Raw genomic sequence first — 18503 nt, forward strand, 5'->3', positions numbered from 1 at the left:
GACGGCTAATCTGGCACGCACCGCTGGCTGGCGCGGGCTGAGCAGCAATTGTGTGCGGCTGGGATGCAGGGGGAGAAAAGGAAAAGACGGATTGAAGGCGCTGCTGGAAATCAGACAATTCGTCATTGTCCGCGCAGGGGCTGTGCCCTGCACCGAGAGCTCCTTCGGGCAAAGGCTCTTTGCAGAGCCCGCAGGGAGCGAGCAAAGCGCGGCCCCGCGGGATGGGGTCAGCCCCGCGCACCTGCGGGCACCGGCACGTCCCGGCCCTTCCCACGCCCCTCGCACCCCTGCGGGGACCCAGCCACCTCCAGCTATCCTCCCCGATGGCCCACAGGACTGCAGCTCCAGTACAGCCTCTTAAACTTAGCTGGAAGGCAGAGAGCACCGTGTAACTCGTCCGCAGTTATAAACGCGCAGAGAGCTCCCGGCCAGAGGCTGCTCAGGAAAAGGCTCTCTCTGGATGGAGAATTCCATGCTCCTGCTCCCCCAAAGCCTTGGCTACTCGCATCTACCAGGATATAAATGATCTTTCACTCAGTGCCAGCCCCAAAACACAAATCTCTGACGCTCAAAAGCACGGTGCAGATGATGTTAGCAAGCCTATGCTGACCTTAACGTAACGGAGCAATCAGTCTGCCTTCTTAGAATGATTAATGGAAAATCTCCTCTGGAAAAGAAATCAAATTAACTGTCTTCAACCAAATGTCTACTGGAACACGAAAAGCTGTTCTGATAAAGACATTTAGGAGGGGAAAAAACCCCTTTCAAGCATGTAAAATCCAGTGACAGATCTAGGATTTATTTTATTAAGACTCACCCTAAAATAAATTAAATGGAGCCTACTTAAATGAGCACTTCAGGAAAGAAGCCTTGCTGAGGGGGAGCCCGGAGGCCATGTGCCCAGTGCATGCCTGGGCTGTGTGAAGCTAACAGAGGGGAATACCAGAGGACAAGGGCTGCCTCTCAGGAGTGGCGTCAGTGCTAAGCTCCTCTCCCCACTCCCCTGCGACTCCAAGAGGGCACATGGGGAGGAAAAGAGGCTGCAGAAGGACAGTACACTCTATGCCCCCTCTGGACAAAGAGAATTTGTCCCCTAGAAGATATACAGACAACTGCCACCACAATTTTATGCTTTTTCCCAGCAGAAGTCCTGCAGTGAGATCAACTCCAGGTCCAGGTCTGAGCTTAGCCAAGCCAGAAAAGGGCAGCAAAAGCTGCATGGCTTTGGCTCCTCCAAAGATGCACAGAGAGGGAGAAGGAAGCTGTGCTCCCTTGAGATCGGTGTGCCTAATTGTCTTTGTTTCACAACTCCCTCTGGAAGGGGAGAGAGGGAGAAAAAAAAAGCAAAAAACAACGCAGAAGAAATAGCTCCATGGAGGCCATATCAGGATGGGAGTGGGAGAGAGTTAGTGCCCTAATGAGCAGTCTAGCTGCGTGGGAGGGAAACAGGTTGTTGTCTGTCTAAGAGAAAGTGGTGAGTGTGGCTACAAGCAGCTCCGAGATGGGAGCCCAGCGCGCAGCCTGATATCCGCTCTTCCCCTGATCCTGCAACCCGGCTCCTGTGAGTAATTCTAACTCACAGTGAGTAGCTCCACTGACTCACAACCAGGCTTTTGAGATTGGACAGGGGAAGAAGAGGGGAGGATGGGAAGGGCTCTGTTTTGGCATTTGATTGTGCCATGCAAGGCTTACGGTCTAGCAAGAAATGCCATGATCCTGCAAGCATGCCTTGAAGGAGCTGCCAAAATTCAAGTGAGTAACCCTGCTAAGGGCAAAAGCTTTGATTTTAAGGATAAGCTAATTCCTCAGTGTCTGCAGAGGACTTGCTGAATTAACTGATCTAGCTGTGTTTTGAATTTTTTCAATATATTTCAGGTGTGCTATCAGGCTCTAATGTGTAGATACTGAAACATATGCTGAGCTGCCTGTGGATCCTCCAGTGACAAATGCTTACTCAGGCTCCTGGAAGTGTGAATAAGGATTTTGCTGAAGTCTTGAGACTCACACAGTGTCCTGCATCCTTTTTATCTCTGATATTTAGAAGTCAGATACTAGCAAGGGCAGCCTGCTTTGGAAACATGAGGACTGTCCTGCACCATGTCCTCAGCACTCCTGCTGGATTCCTGGCATGAGGCAAGAAACCCAAAATCCATCAAAATCCACCAGATGCAACATCTGCCTTGGGATATCACTGGGGCATCCTAAAAGGCAAACTCAGCTGAGCCTGAGGGACAGGACAGGATGCTGGAGCCTCAGCCAGGGGCTTTTGCCTCCCCAAAGATGGTGGGAAGGACATACTGACTCCTCTAGCTGATGAGAGGACCTGGAGTGAATGTTCCCCTGCACTGAGGACAGCCAAGGGCAGAGCAAACCTTGGTCTCACCACTGCCCTCCCTGCTACACCTGCCAGACCCTGCTAATCCCACCCTGCCACCAAGACTAGGAGCCGTTTCTGCCTTGCAGAGAAGAACAGGCTCATCTCGTTTCCGGAGCGCGTTCTCCGTCTGCTGTCCCCACTGTGACACAGAGCGAGGGAGCTGAAGGCTCACAGTGCCAGGGAAGTGGTAACACTGCCTCCTGCAAACAGCACCCCGGCTGCTGCCACCTCAGTGGGCAGTATCACTGCGTGATTAAGTTCTTACCAGACTTTTTGGTAAAGGCAACCTTCCTGATCTGATAACTGCCAAGGACAAGCCAAATACGCAGGGTCAATCCGTGCACGTTTAATCTCCAGAAGGCAGATTAAGTGTATAATTGACCCATATAATCCATGTATCATCTCCAGTGAAATGTTTTTTATGTCCGGTTTAGGCAGACATGAGGCCCATAAGACAGCGATCAGAGACACAGAATTACCATTGCAGTGGATTTCATCAAAGTTAGAGATGGCTTTTTAATCACTGATCTCAGAGACTGCTAGATTTAAGCAGATGAACTAGCACTAAGCACATCTGTTTTAATCCTTATCTTCTACTCAGGCTGGTGTCTTCAAGAAGTACAAGGAGGAAAAAAATAGATTAATTTTTTTTTTAGGTCCTCTCAATCTTAGGAGCTTCTCTTGGTGTTTTGATCCCTCATATCAAAAGCATGTTTTTGTTTTTTTGGGTAAGATATTGAATTAATCATCAGAGAGAAAAATGCCATCTGCGCTATTCAGGGACTGCATCGGGATGCTGGAATTCACAGGATCTCGGGGAGCTCACCCAATGCTCAGTAGCCTTTTGTGTATGTGCTACTCACTGTGGCTGGGGAGGAAATAGTCACCCTATGTTTTACATTAATGTTTACCAATTTATGTGGAAGAAAGGTTGGCATTCACACTATCTACTAGTCAATCATAGACTTTCTGGATCACATATGTTGTGACGGGTTGAAACCTATACTGTGAGTATCCAAGGGTGTTTGTAAAGATATACACACATGCATGGATCTAGAAATAACTTCTGTCAAAGGGCACAACCCTCACAAGTAAAACTCCCACTGCCTTCAGACAAAATGACAGATGTATAAACTCTGATCCTATGAAATTCTGAGTGACCTAAGACAAAGAGGACCTGAGTTTTGCAGGATTGGTCTGAAGACTCAAGATCACTCTGAAGATATTTTCCCATGTTTAAGATACACCCACCTGCTTCTGCCTCATTGTTCCTATAAAAAGTTCCATTCTGTATGTCAACTCTGTTCCCCTCTCTGGGCAAAAAGTGATAAAATTTCACTTCCTGTCAGGCACCACACAGAGTTTGTGATCCTTCTGCATAGTGTGCAAAGTACCATAGGCTTCAAATCCCAAAGCACCCAGCCAGGTACAGGAGTGCAGGGAGAGGATGCTATGATGCTATTCTGAAACTCCTCTGTTACCAGTGCTCTCTACCAATGGGCCTTATTACAGTGTTTTAGCTTTAAATGTTATCAAATTAGTGAACCAGGCCAAGTAAATAAGTCATGTTACTCTGCAGTAAACAGCACTGCCAAAAAGCTAGTTAGGTTTTGATTACCAGCAGAACTCCACGATCAATCTGTTCATTCAATGATCCCAAGAATACAGATTTTTAAAATTAAGATGACTCTATTTCAGGGAGGGGGGAAAACCCATCCTGACTAATTTGCAGAATTAAGAGGATTAACTCAGAGACCACACAGAAATATAACAATAATCTGCCACAAACACCAGTATCTCCCAAAGAGCAGAGCCCTGTTCTGCAGGCATGAGCAAGCCAGGCAATGCAGGGGAACAGAGATGGTTTCTGAGCTAAGAAATCATGGCAAATACCAAGAAAAGACATATTAACCCAGCATCCCTGGGGACATGGCCTAACACACCCTGCAGTCTCTGTTCCAGGGAGGAAACAAATGGGGAATGAATTGGAACACAGGGCAAGATTGCAGAGAAGTGTGGGAATTCGGGGTATCCCAGGACTTCAAACCCCACAAAACGTGCAATAGACAACTTTGCACTGTGCACCTCTGCTCCTGCAGTGTGGGCTACATCCCCCTGTGCAGAAAGGGGATGTAGCCCACACTGTGAGTGTCTTTACTGGGATCCCATTGGGTGCACAGGACTTGCCTGCAGGCAAGTTCAAGCTGTTTGCTGCCACTGCTGCCCCTATTGTCATACAACAGCCTAAACCAGACTGAGATTTGGCCTGGGCAAGCCAGCACCACTGCACTAAACCAACTGAGGACCTGGCTATGAAAGTGTTAATCATTTCATTGCCTGGACAAACTGCAGCTAAGAGGATTGTTCCTCTGTCATACTGGGGGAAGAAGGAACAAAATAAGGTCCAACTCTAACTCAGTATCATAGATACCATTTTTGATTATTCCTCTTCTCTTTCTTATTAAAGAGGTAGTTAGTACATAAAATGTCCTTGGAAAATAAGACCAAAGGAGCTTAAAGACCCCATGACCATGCTGCTTTTCTGGGTTAGGTGAGAGGGGCAAAAGGCTGCAGGGCTCTTTCTGAGCTCAATAATAGAGTTACTCATTTGCTCCTGCCTTTACACAAACATGGGTGAACACAGCACCAACTTCAATGGGGTCTGGTGAGTCCCTTGTAAACCCTGTGCTGGTACTGATCCACCAGGAGCACCTGAGCCATGATGGGAGCTGAACACAGGAGCCAGCTCCTTCAGCTGCAACCTGACAAAGAAAATACATGACTGCTCAAAACATAATTCCAAGTTTTGGGTGACAAGGGCTTGGCACAATCCATTCCCTCCTGGCAAAGCAACCGCCCCACAGCTCGCCCTGCTCACGGGCACACACTCACACACATGAGACACATGCAAACATGCCAGTAGCATCAGATCCCAACTCTGTCCCACTGGGATGGGAACAGGAATGGGAACAGCTCCCACATGCTGCCATTCCCACCTGCAGCCAGTGTAAGTCAAAACAGGCAGAGCAATGTAAAAACCCCATCTTTGATTATTTAATTCCACATGGATCAGGGAGACTTGAGGAAGGCAGGGAGGGAAAGAAGGGTTTTGCATTTTTTGCTTTCCACCAAGGTAGCTGCTCTTTTGCTTTTTAGTTCATGTCAACTGTTAATTTGTTTAAAATATGGCTTGGTAAAACCAAGTATGAGTGGATCAAACTGAAATCAATATTTGTGTTAATTACAGCCTTTTGAAAATTGGAAATAATGGCCCAAATCGGTACAAACACACCAACTGTGAATCATAGGGAAAGGATGAGGGAAAAGGCAGTGTGGGCATTGAAAAGAACAGTCCAGATGAGCTCTGGAAATTTAACTGCTCGTGGAATAAATTTCAACACAAACGAGCAATGCACTTGCAGGCCCGCTGCAGATGGAAGCGACAGTCTTTTGTTTCATGTTTTGTTTTTTCTCCCCATGCCTGCTTGATGGGTGATTTGCTGTCTGGTGCTCACGCTGCAAACTCTCCCCAGAGCCGAGCCCGGAGGAGGCACTGCTGTGCTCTGTGCATGAATGAGGCATTCTCAGTGGATATGGGTCATGCTAGTAGATGTACACAGTAAGATTATTTGACTCTTAATTCATGCCACTTGATATAATGTGATAAAACATTTGACATGAGAGATAAGTTCCATTTTAATCTGGTAAGTTATGGGGAAAAGAGAGAGTGGGAATTGTAAAGGAAGAAGAGGTTTCTGAGGGACAGGTAATGTGCAGAAAGAGAAGTATCGGGTGAAGGAAGAGGTTGGCTGGGGAAAAAGCAGATTTCCCTGAACACTGAGGAAGCAAAAGAGTGAGTAAAGAAAGCACAGAAGGCTGTTAGAGTTCCAGAGCCAGGAGACTGAGACAAGGCACTGCTGAGGGATGGAAGGAAGGAAAGTAGGGAAAGAAGCTGCTTCAAACAGAAATTGAGATACGGACAAATATCCTAGAGAGACTGAAACATAATGCTGCAGTCTGGCCACCAACAGAAAACCTTTTCTATAGAACAGCTACAAGGACAGAAAGGTTGTAACAAAACAAGAGCAATGGAAACAGAGATACTTTTGACATGCATCCAAATCTAAAAACTCAGGCATCACAGGTCACTGTTCTCTCACAGTCCAACAAACTGATTTTGTCCAACTGAAAATTAGCTTTGAACATCTGGGTTAGTTCCTACCAGCCATCTTCATCAAGGAGACCATGTCTCAAATTTACCTTTGGTGGCAAACACCACAACATGGTCCTCCTTTATACCAAAGCCCATTCATAATCAGCTCTGTTTTGATTAGCTTTTAAAATTAAAGTTTAGTATGTTAAATTTGCTGTCAGATTTGGAGTGCTTGTCAATGAAACAATGCAAAACATACAGAAGAACTGGCCCTTAGCAAACACCTCTGCCAAAATACTGGCTCAAATTTGAACAGGAGAACAATGACTGAGATGTTCTGATACAGAGAAATTTACACAAGCTTAAACATATTAAAGAGCTCTCTTAGAAGATACTGGGTTTTTAAAATCCACACACAGACTAAGACACAATAGACTAGAGTAGAGATTTAAAGCAGGCAGAGAGCAGATACGAGCCTTAGTCAGAAAGAAGGGGAAGATTTATTTTTTAAAGCTATAACCAATAAATTTTCTCAAAATGTGACTTATCCTCCTGTCTTATTTTGTCACATTTTGGGTCTCTCCTGCTTGGTGTCCAAGGAGGAGAGGGCATTTACTTACATCAAATAACCTTTCTATATACATCTCCTCATTGACCTTATCACGCAGGACATCCTGAGAGTGGCGGACAAATGTCACATAGGCATCAGCAACATCCATTCCTGGCTTCTGCATGGAGGAGAGAAGAAGAGAGAGAGAGAAAAACATGAATAGTGACACAGGGGGCAGCTTCTCTGTGCAGCCTCATCACTGCTTTTCCTTCTCTTCCACCTCCTGCTGTCCTCCTGCAGTTTGCCCTTTCCTTACCTGATGAACACTTACCTGATGTCACATTTCTACAGCTCTCTGCAGAATTTAACTGATTTTTAAAGAGTAACCTACAAGCATGCAAGATTTTGGGGATAACAGCATTCCTTTAAATCAAACAGGAACTGAAGCAGCTGGATGTAAAATACTTAAAAAAAACCAAACTTGTTTGAGTTCACATTGCTTGTTATATTGGATTCAAACTTACCTCAAATGAAACCCATTAAAACATGGTAACATGAATCATTACAAGAGCTGCCACAAAACCTTAAATTTGTGTGGCACATTGTAAGTTTGTTAATAACTAGTGTCATTAGTTTCCATTACTGTGATTTACCTCAGATCACAGAGTATCATTTCTCTGCAAGATGCGATTGTCAGCCGCTGTAAATTGAAGTTAGTTAACACATCCATGTAATTTCCAGGGTGAAAATGAGGACAGTTTGGAAAGCAGTAGGAAGGGAGTTTTTTAATACAAAGCAAACAATTATCAAGCAAAGGGCCAGTGCTTGGCCCTTGGGAAGGCAGTGACATTTCTTAACACCTACTGCAACAATGACAAGGTATTAATTTGAAAAACAATGAGGACAACACAAACGTGGCAGTAGTCAAGTGTTACACTTTCAAGCAATTTTCAGTCTGCTGATCGTGCCCCTTCCAAGGCAGGATTAGATGGATTGGTTTGTACCAAGACAATTGCAACAGAATTACAGAATTGGATTTAACTAACATCTGTGGAATTAAATTTAAGTGGTGGGTTTCTGTTCAACACCAGGATTTCTCCTCTGTCCTCCAGCTGAACAGGTTTTTCTTTCTCCTTCCCCTGGAAAGGCAGTGGCTCACAGACCATGGGGTGGCCTCTGCACAGGTTTGGGAGCTGCGTGGGGCTGGTGGTTCAGTTCATTAAAGATGTTGAGGCTGTCAAGGAAGCCAGTGTAATGTGGTTTCATTTCCAGGGGCAGGTGGGGAAACAACTGAAAACTAACCCAGGTGAATGATTTCTGCTCTGATTCACACAAAGAACTGGAGCATCTGTCTGGCTTTGAGGAGAGGAGCTGACCCTCCTGCAGACCTCCCAAGGGTGTCCAAGGTACAAATCTTTTGGAAAAGCTTGAAAGGGTTACACAGCATTTTACTAAGACCACTTCCCTGGAGATGCTTTACTTTTGGAACATAGAGGCCTCAGAGAAGGCCATGCTTCGCCCTAGAAGTTACTTAAAATAACTGTTCAGTGTCCAAATTTCTGATGACTAAATATTTAAGATGCACTGAAACAACTAGGACATTTCATCTGAAGGATCTCCACATTTTCAGGGCAAGAAATAAATTCTGAGTTTTTCTTCCCAAGGCTCTCAAAATCTTGCTTTTATTACTCCAAGGGAACAGGATGCCAAGATCTGCACTGGGGTATTTTAAACCAAGCAACACCTCTTAGTATTCAAGAGTTTGTCTTTTCCATGCTCGGCTCAAGATGTGATAATTTTGTAGGCAACATTTAGGTTGGGCCAAAGGGCTGAAAAAAACCAAATGCAGATGATGTGGTCCAAGATGTCTGATAAATTTATCAGATTGTCACATGAGAACATGCAGAACAATACAGCTGCATCAAATATACACACATTATACATACACATCATCAGACTGAACTGAGTTACTCTTGATTTCCACTGCCCTCTAACTGGGTGCAGGAACTGGTGTGGTACATTAAGATCTATTTTTCTGCATTTACAGTTGCTCAGGATCTTTCTGCCTGTAAATGTTACAGTAACCCCTTATTCCAGCCAACATTCATATATTACACTTCAACTTAATTTAAATGTAAATTTCTGGCAAGTTAAGTGCTCTGTCTAAGAACATTAAGGGCTCTTTTCCTTATGAATCAAGGTCTAATTAGAGGAGACGATGTACAGTTTCCTTACACCAATTACAGAAAAATGGAAAAAATTATTTTCATTAACAATTTCCCAAACACATGTTGGTAGCTCATCACCATTTCCCCAAAGTAATAAAAAAGTCATTTTCCAAAAGAGTAAAATAAACCAACAATTAGAAGAACAAAAATAAAATAGATTAGCTAATGTGTTAGATGTGTGTTGGCTCAGTTCTAACATGTCTGGACTTTTTGTTTGGAAATTATACTGTATTTGTACAAGTCCAAATGAAGAATCAACAGAATGCACTGCTCCCATTTTTTTTTTCAAATGTGATTCAAGCCAATTGCATAAATATGGTACCTTTTTGACACCATCTGCAAATTGTTGCCTAAACAGCCTCTTAGGTCTCCATAAGAGGGTAACTGCTCATTATTAACATAATGGAGATATCCTTTCCAGTTCAAATGTTAGAAGTATGAAGGCCCATGGCTCAATCTTGGCTGTTAATGCATAATGTGGATTGCTACACATGCCATAAACCAAAGCACGATGCAAATTACTATGACAGAAGTTGTTTAAATTGTGCTTACGGGTACATCCACGTATTTGGAAGCAGCCTTCACCTGTAAAAGGAACAAGAAGAGAGTTAACACCACCAGTACCTTTTCAGGTCTGTTTTTTTTCTTTAAACTCTCTAAGACCATCTCCAGACAAGACTTGGGACAACATGATGCTGAGTAGGTTGAAAAGGGTGATGAAACTCACTTTCCTGTCTCAAACGGTGGTATTTTTGTTGTTGTTTTTTTTTTTTTTTGGAGAGGTAACTTTACTGTTGCTAAAGCTCTAATAGCAGCAGATGATAGTGTGGGAGTTGTGCTTCTACTTCAGCGAGCGGGGGAAGACGGGGTTTGTAAGAAGACATCGTTATTTTCTTCGGAGGCCTCGCTCTCCACCTGATGCCACGTGTCTCCCAAGGCACTGCATGTCTCTCCTGCTGGGAGCTGCATCCCAGGAGCAATGCCAGCTTCCCTGGAGTGGGGCCATGATGGCATGGTGAGGCTGGCAGGGGCCTGCACCAACCTAGGCAGAAGAAAGGACCCTAATTTTGCTCCTTTCCCATCGTCCTGCCCACGGTGTGCTTCCCTCCTGGGACATTGTCAAGACCAGGCTGGATGAGGCTTTGAGTAACTTGGATGGTGTCCTTGCCTGTGGCAGAAGGGTTGGAACAACACGATTTTTAAGGTCCCTTCCAACCCATCCTGTGATACTATGCTGGCCTGAAGGTTTTCTGAGAAGTTTTGCACATGAATGCCTGTGGCTGGGCTGGTTGGAAAGTTGTGTTCACGTTTTCAAACTCATCCCTGTTGCCTTCACCTGCAGCCTCTCCTGCACTCACTTCTTCCTCCCCCACATCAGTGAATTCAAACCAAAAATTATTATTTTCCCTCTTGTTGCTGGCCCTGATGCTGGCAAGAACTTGCAGACCTTGTTGGGGCAGTGTGATCACACCATCCCATGCAGAAGTGTCTTGAAGCTTTTCTGCTTCCCAGACTGAACAGCTACCTCATTTCTCCCTGATTTTCCTCCCTTTTTAGAAGATACTGTTGGAGGGAAGGTATCAGAGATGGACACTGCACCCTGTGGTGTCATGACAAGCTGGTGTGATCTGCAAGACCCCACACTGACTTTGTCTGTGATTTTCCATGCAGCAGGGCGCACGTTGCCCGGCACGGGAGGCGGGGTGGCCCCTGACGTCAGGGCCAACTCTTCCAACTGAGCAGTGCCCAGCTGGCCACAGAGACCTTTTTCCCACTGTAGCATAAGGCACAGTGTCTAGAAAGAGGATGGCTGGGATTTTCCACAACGCTTCTGCTTTTAATTAGGGTAAGCGTTGCCGGCCATCTTTGTTTGGGTGTAAAAGCTCACCTGCTTTTAAATATTTCTAAAGCTACCATTAAAACAGCCTAAATATAACACGCACACAGTTGCATCTTGGGATGAATAAATTATGTGTCCCGAATGAGAGAATGAATGTATGTGTGAGACAGAATGTGAGAGTGGGTGGAAGCACTCATATGGTGTGTGTGGGGGGTGCATAATTAAGCACAATGAGGCGATACAAAAGACCAGACTGGTGGTAATTGCCGAGGTGAACGCGGCGAGCATTGGCAGCGCCCAGGCTGCCGAGCCGGGGGGCAAGAACAGAGGGAAGGGCAGGAGGAGGGCACCGAGCGCCTGCTGCTGCAGTGTGACCCCAGGTCTGCCTGCCAGAGAGGCTGCAGGGGGACGGGGCACGTCCCAGCACATGACTTTATGAAGGAGACAGCAAAATCAGCACCAGAGCAAACACCTGTGTTGTCTCCAGGTATTCCTGTTTCCAGCTGGCTAGCTGGACACCTTGCCTTGTCTCTGCATTTATCCTCACAACTTTCTGGGGAGGTGGTGAAGTGCTATCCCTTGCTCTGTGGAATGGGAGCGGAGGAGCCTCAGCCTCCGTGTGTGAAGGCAGCTGGAGCCCATCCAGTGGATGCAGCTCCAGGAAAGCAGGCAGTCATGGCACACCCATGCAGGCAGGGTGCCCATGTGAGCACCAAACCAGCAATTTTTCTGAGCAGAAAAGCCCAACAACCAGGAGGAAAGGCTGGAAAATGATGTGGCTCAACAGCCTGCAGATCTCAAGCTGGGGTCCTTCCTCAGGGCTACACCTGTACCTTCAAATATCACATAGAGCATAAAGGCAGGCAGCAGCAAACCTGCCAGCTGAGTGTGGATTTAGCACTCTTGGGTCCAGCTTAGCGCCACTTTCAAACTACCTTCTCCAAAGCCAAGAGGCGACAAGAATAACTCAGCTTCCTGCGATCTCCTCCCTCCACCCACAAAAAAACTGAGCTGCTTCTCCTGCCCACTCTCCTTTAATCAGAATAATTACTTGTTTTTCTTTAAAGTCAGATTTGGCTACATTTAGTGAAATTTCCAAACTGCCGGATGTTGTGTGATTTTTGCTAGGCTGCCGTTTTTCACAAAGTATGTGACTTTGCCATGAAACATCTCAGTTTACCATACAAATTTTGCGCAGAACAAAAATAAGATCTTTTACTTCTGTCTCCCTTGGGTTGCATGGAATCTTTGGTTATAATTACCACAGGTGTAATGTTCTGCCTACAGAGGCCATCCAGATTACAGGGAATTTTAGCAGCTGGCATTCCTGTGAGTCAGTGGATCTGCACATGCAGACACCCAGCCAGGGCCTGGGCTGCTGCCGCCAAGATGCACTCAAATGTAGCAACAAACAGAAAAAAAAATAAGTCTGGCCAAATTTAGAAGGGTGTTTTCCTCTCAAAGTGCTCTGCAAGGAGAAGTGGCTAGTGAGAATTTATTAGGACAACAGATGCATTAATTTTATCTTGAATTTCGAGGCAAGAATTGGAAATGAGGATATCCTACTAGGTGATAAAACTGTCTGTCACAAGACCCCCGAGTACATGTCACTTGCAGAGCGCCTGGAAAACACGCGATGAAAGAAGTTGGTGGAAGGGGGTGGGAGACTAATGCTTTCTGGAGCTCAGTGGCTTGGACCATCACACTTTGTTGTATTTGTTCAGACAGGGAAAACGTGGGAGGTGGTGCAAGCATGCTGTAACAAGAGAGAGATTCTGTATTTATCACTGCAAAGACTAAACACAGCAAGTCACATTACTACTGCAGGGAGAGGAGACTTGCTAAGCCCAGTGCCAAAGGGGTCAGGGCTGCTCCTCAGCCTCCTCTCCCAGTGGCTCCCAGCAAATATGGGGGCCAAAGCGAGAGACATCCCTTTGTCAGGAAGGAGCAATCCTGCTCTTCTGTCGTGTACCCAGCCCACTTGCTGTGGGCGAGGGACCAACACTTTCCTGGAGATATGCACACACCACGCACAGCAGCTATTTGGATACACATCCCTTCCTGACTGAAAACTCATGAAATCCAGGCTTTGGGACCATGTTCAAGGGCTGTGGGGCTGTTGGAGCGGGACAGCCTGTTTTGCTGCTGCTGGGGCAGTTAACTGTCAGTAAGTGTCCGAGGAGCAGCAGAGAGGATGCCCGAACCCTCTGCACCCACGTGCTGGTCCTGACAGGTGCCCAGAGCCCAGGTGCAGCCAGGGCTTTGCTCAGCAATCAAAGGGAGCAGCACTCGGCAGTGTAAACAGTGGGATGTGGTGGGAGCAGTGCAGCACCAACGAGGAACAGCTTGGATTCACGGGGAAGGAAGGGCTGCACACTACACCGTCTACACGGGCTGATGCTGGTACTTCCGATGCCTGGAAAGCTGCCGCCTCCACATCCTCTGCTGCTGGCACACAAGCATTTCCTAACCCTCCACAGCACTGGAATGAGGGAAGGTATCCAGGTATCCATACCCTGCATCCCCTCGAGCACGGGTGAGCACAGCCCTGGGGCTGTAACCTCGCAGGGTTTATCCAGGGAGAAGAGCTGCACTGCAGGGCAGTGAATGGAACACCCTCCCTTCCTCTCTTCTCTGAAGAACAAAGTGCCTCCAGCACACCTGAAAAGGCAGAATGCTTAGTTTGAACCCCACGGAGGTTCAGATAAGCTGCCAGACTGTGTATACAAAGCTGCCAAGAGCAGTTTCTTGCCTCTGCTGTTAAGCCTTCCTAAATCCATCTCCATTTCCAGATGGATCCTACAAACTGCCTCAAACTCAGCAAAAGGGCCCAAGAGTAGCAAACAGCAGACATTTGCAAGGAACTAAGACAACTCCAAAATGAGATTTTGGAAAGCCTTCCCAGTTTGCAGAGCAGTGCCTTCTGCCTCTTGCCCGGTCTCTGTGAACAAGTCAGTGCAGGAGAGGCTGCACAGGAAGGCAACAGGACCAGGGTGTGAAATGTGAACACAACTTTCCAAGCAGCCCAGCCACAGGCATTCATGTGCACAAGTGCCTGTGAGCTGAGAGAAGTGAAGTCGTCCTTGCACAGAGACACTCCTGTAAACTTTCTGGCACATGCATTTTCAGAAGACCTTTGGAAATCAGCTGCCATGTGTTCATCCTAAGAAGCTGTCACAACACTTTTCTGGAATACAGCTCTGATTGTTAAACCATTGCTGGATACTGAGGCCAGTTTTGCACAGATATTGGTCTAGTCCTATACCTTGCTAGGAAATATGTGGTGAGCTGTGAATTGGTTCCTCAGTGTTATGGAGAAATGTGGCATTAGAGGCACCTTGTGCTTCATGACCTCATGGCATTTCCCCTACCTTGTTCTCTTTTAGAAACATGTAGTCACTCCCTAGATCTCCCTTATTTTGCTGTTTACTATTTAATGGTCACTGTTATGGCCAGAAGACTGAGAGGAACACACCTGCCATGTGAAGAGACAATGAAGCTAATTGCATGTACAGTGCAATGCTTTTTTTCATCTTCATATGTATCCTCAACAGAATAAACTTCACCAAGCTGAAGGATGGATGGAGATGGCTTTTCTCAGTGCATCCTGGATGTTTATGTACTATATATCTGCATACAGGTTTTTTGTCTATTCATGTGGGAGTTACAGTGATCAAACATCACAGAATGGAAGAATTATTAGGTAGCTGATCTAGTCCTGGGAGAGCAGGAGGCTACAACGCAGAAAAAAAAGAAAAAAAGGAAAGATAAAGGAAATATAGTCTGTACTTACAGTAAATGACAGGAATGAAGAAAACAAAGTCCCTTCATCATATCTAGACAGTTTGGCCAAGACTCCTTCCAAAATGGTGACAAACTACAAAGACAAAAAATACTGCAATTATTTCTAATAGTTGGACAAGTGTGTAAAAATCTGCATCACCTTCAAAGAAACCAGTGCACCTCTCAGCATTGCCAAAGGAATGGACCACCTCCCCCTGAGCACAGTGGGCAGGGAGTGGGGACAAAGGAGTGCTTCCTTTTGGGTGCTGTGGTGGACCTCTTGCTGACTGGGAATCACCCCTCAGTGTCCTGGGTGGTGCAGGGACAGGAGGTGGGGGCAGTGTGTGGGGAATCCAGCAGAGCCTCTCTGGCTGGGGAAGGCTGTGGTTCCTGCTCCCAGTATGCAGTGGCAAGCACGCAGCTAGCTGGGTATTCTTGCAGAAGAATTGAACTGGCATATGTTGGCGGATTATGTTTAAAGGTCTCCACTGTATAATAGGGATGACTTGTTCTCAGAAAGTTTGAAACTAGAGGAAAACACACCCCACCATCTTTCTCCTTACATACCAATTCCCCTCCGTGTTAGCACAGCACACCAGACCTACACAACCACCCAAGGGGAATGCTGGCAGCTAAGCTACAGAAGCTGACTCCGATGAAAAACAATTTCCAAACAATTAAACCTGACATTTTGGAATGTATTTCCCACTACTGTCATCTCTAAATTAATTTCTTAGAAGAGCATATGGTGATCTTGCACAAGATGAGCTATTTTGTCCACACAACCTCATGCGTAGGAGTGGTGACCACCTCTGCATGCCACCCCAATGGCTCTGCAGCAGCATTTTGCAGTGCCACCCCCTGACTGCAGCTACCCCAGTGCTGTGGGGTGATGCTGACCATGGGCTGTTACCCCATTAACCTAACACCCATTCCTTAAAGCCACTTCTGGCCCAGTATGGCAATGCTGCTAGCAGAGTACTACGTCTCATGCAGCTCCTTATCAACAAAGAGTCACCATGAAAGGACTGGGAGATGTATGATCCTGCCTGTGAGAAACAAGAAGCCAATTCAACAACCTAATGTGTCACATTTTAATGGAAATGCACATATTAAAGGTGCAACGTTAACAGTGAATCACTTCACCTGAAGCCGAGGGTTACCTTTGCCACTAGGAGTGTTATCATTTCTTTGACGGTTTCCTCAATTAGTTCATCTATTTTTGAATGGTACTGGTGCTAAAGAAAAATAAAAGGAGAGGGGGAGGAAAATATCAGCATTGATCACAGCCAACAGCTCTACACTTGTCAGTCTCTTCCCTTGGTAACCACAATAAATAGTATTAAACCAAAGAATTATGCAGCTTATTATTACCCTGGGCCCCACTGCAGTGGCCAGTGACTACTTACACTTGTAGGAGAGACCTTGAGTTCTGAAGAATCCTGCATCAGTTTTGAAGCATGGGCAAACTCTGCCCTGTTCTGTGTGCCCACAGCTCTGGGAGCCATGTGTGGATGTCAGAGGGGAGGCTCTACCATCCCTGTGAGAACCAGCACCCTGTGCTCCTAGAGATTCTGAAGTCCCTTGCTCCACTTCTGGAGCATTGTGGGCATTATCCTGTCCTGGCACATGGATTGAAGCAGACAGTGGGATGCACCTGCTGCTGGAGGGGAACAGACAGCCCCTTCCAAGGGCACCACAAACCACCCAGCCCTTGGCATGGGAATGGGGAGGATGTGCTGCTCCAGGAGAACTTGCAGTGTCTCAACCACTGGGAATGGGGCAGCACCTCTCCCACCTACTGCAGCACAGCAGCTGAACCTGTGTTACCCTGGCTTCAGCAGGCATATGGCTCAAGTTAAGTACTCGTTCCAATACTTTGCTGTTTTGTACAGTGAGATAGATTTAAAAACCTCCCAACAAACCACGACGTGCCTTTTTGTCCCATGCAAAAGGCAGCAGGCAGTGCAGCCCTGAGCCCCAGGCAGTGGCAGATCCCACGGCAGTGGCTCAGCACTGGCTGACCAAGGCCTGTGCCTGCAGCACCAGCGTTTCTGAGTCTTCAACCCAATTTCTGCACACGCCAAACCTTGCTTAGCTTGGGAGCTCTGATGCAATCAGCTGCAATATGGCTAGAATAGGTACTAAAATACAGTCTTCTACTAATTTAGAAAAGACCTGTTTCCAATACAAGATTTAATTAGTGAAAACATACAGTATATTCTTATTTTCAATGGACTGAGAAAATACTGATTATGACTGCTTTCCAACACAAAACATTTGATTTTTCAGTCAAACATTTCAAGCACTGGTGCTAGTCACTATATTCATTACCACTTGGCATTAATATTGTTTTAAAATGTTAACATCAAATCACATTGAAAGAGACAAATCTGCTTTAAATACTAATCAGACTTTGGGAAGGAAGACTGTGAGGGCTTTAAAAATGCTAGCTGCTGGTCTCAGTGTCTGATCAGCACTCTGAACTGCTCTACAATTCGGGAATTTTTTTCTATGGCAGTAACATTAATATAGGAACTTGGGAAAAAGAAAATAAAAGTAGGACACACTTACCCACTCTTTTGCAAACTTTTCAGATGATTGGGGACAGAAATAAAGAGGAAAGTGCAAAAGACAGGAAAAAGAACATATGAAGATAAACAATAAATAAACCAAAATCTTTTAAAAAAAGAGACGTATGAGAACAGCAGCATCATGCACAGAAACAATAAGCAATGGAAAATGAAATGGGGTCAAAACCTCCTTTCGCTGAAATGCCAGAGATCGCTACCTGTAGGATTTGGTGGCAGTAAAACAGTGGGAAGGGACCGGATTGTAGCTGACACCTGGCACTCTCTTATGGTTTTATTTGGCTCCGGAGAAGAAGGGAACCGGCTGTCCACAGGCAGGGTTCAGCCTCGGGGCAGCCACACAGCCCTCACTGGGGCAGCAGGGCCAGGGCAGGGGACATGGCACAGCACCAGCCCAAGGCCTGGCTGGGGGCACTCAGAGCCTCACCTGGGCACGAGGACAAACCGGCACCGCCACGCCACAGGCTGCGATCTGCTGGGCCCACGCGGGGGAAACATACACGAACAAGCAGGTGATACTTGCATTGGCAGCTCCCATTCCATGTCCTGCTTTGCAGGTCAAGACATACACAAGTCCCTTATGGGATCATAGTTATGATTAATCTTTAATGCAGAGCTAGGTCTTATCAGCTCCCAGGATTGCCCTGGCCTTTCCCAGCACAGCTGGAATGAAGCTGTGGGGCGACAGGGACCTGTAACAGCTTGGTACAGGTAGAAGCTGCTGATGTGCTTGGCAGACACAGCCAGAACTTCCTAAGGGAAATGGAGAAGAGGTTGTGCATATATTGGGGTGTCTCTCCCATTATGTTTTCCTTCTGCAACTGCAGTTTCTGTGTGTGTAAAACTTTGCAAACAAGTATTCATCTAACTGCTTTCATCATGTAAGTCATGAGTTTGAATTCAATCATGACTAGCTATGTGCAAAGCAATTCACTGTGAAATGCACTGACTGATGCATGTTCAATAACAAGCTTGTTTCAA

At 46.1% G+C, this 18503-nt stretch overlaps 1 protein-coding gene across 1 annotated transcript in view; it reads right to left on the minus strand.

Moving 5' to 3' along the window:
- CADPS (calcium dependent secretion activator) overlaps positions 1 to 18503 on the minus strand; it is a 203022-nt gene that overhangs the window by 13781 nt on the left and 170738 nt on the right. Inside the window, 4 exon segments of the mRNA XM_030956450.1 lie at positions 7151 to 7258; positions 9861 to 9893; positions 14942 to 15025; positions 16095 to 16169. Coding sequence (XP_030812310.1) covers positions 7151 to 7258; positions 9861 to 9893; positions 14942 to 15025; positions 16095 to 16169 — 300 coding nt within the window.

This window comes from Camarhynchus parvulus, chromosome 12 (genome assembly GCF_901933205.1).
Source record: "Camarhynchus parvulus chromosome 12, STF_HiC, whole genome shotgun sequence".
NCBI lineage: Eukaryota > Metazoa > Chordata > Aves > Passeriformes > Thraupidae > Camarhynchus > Camarhynchus parvulus.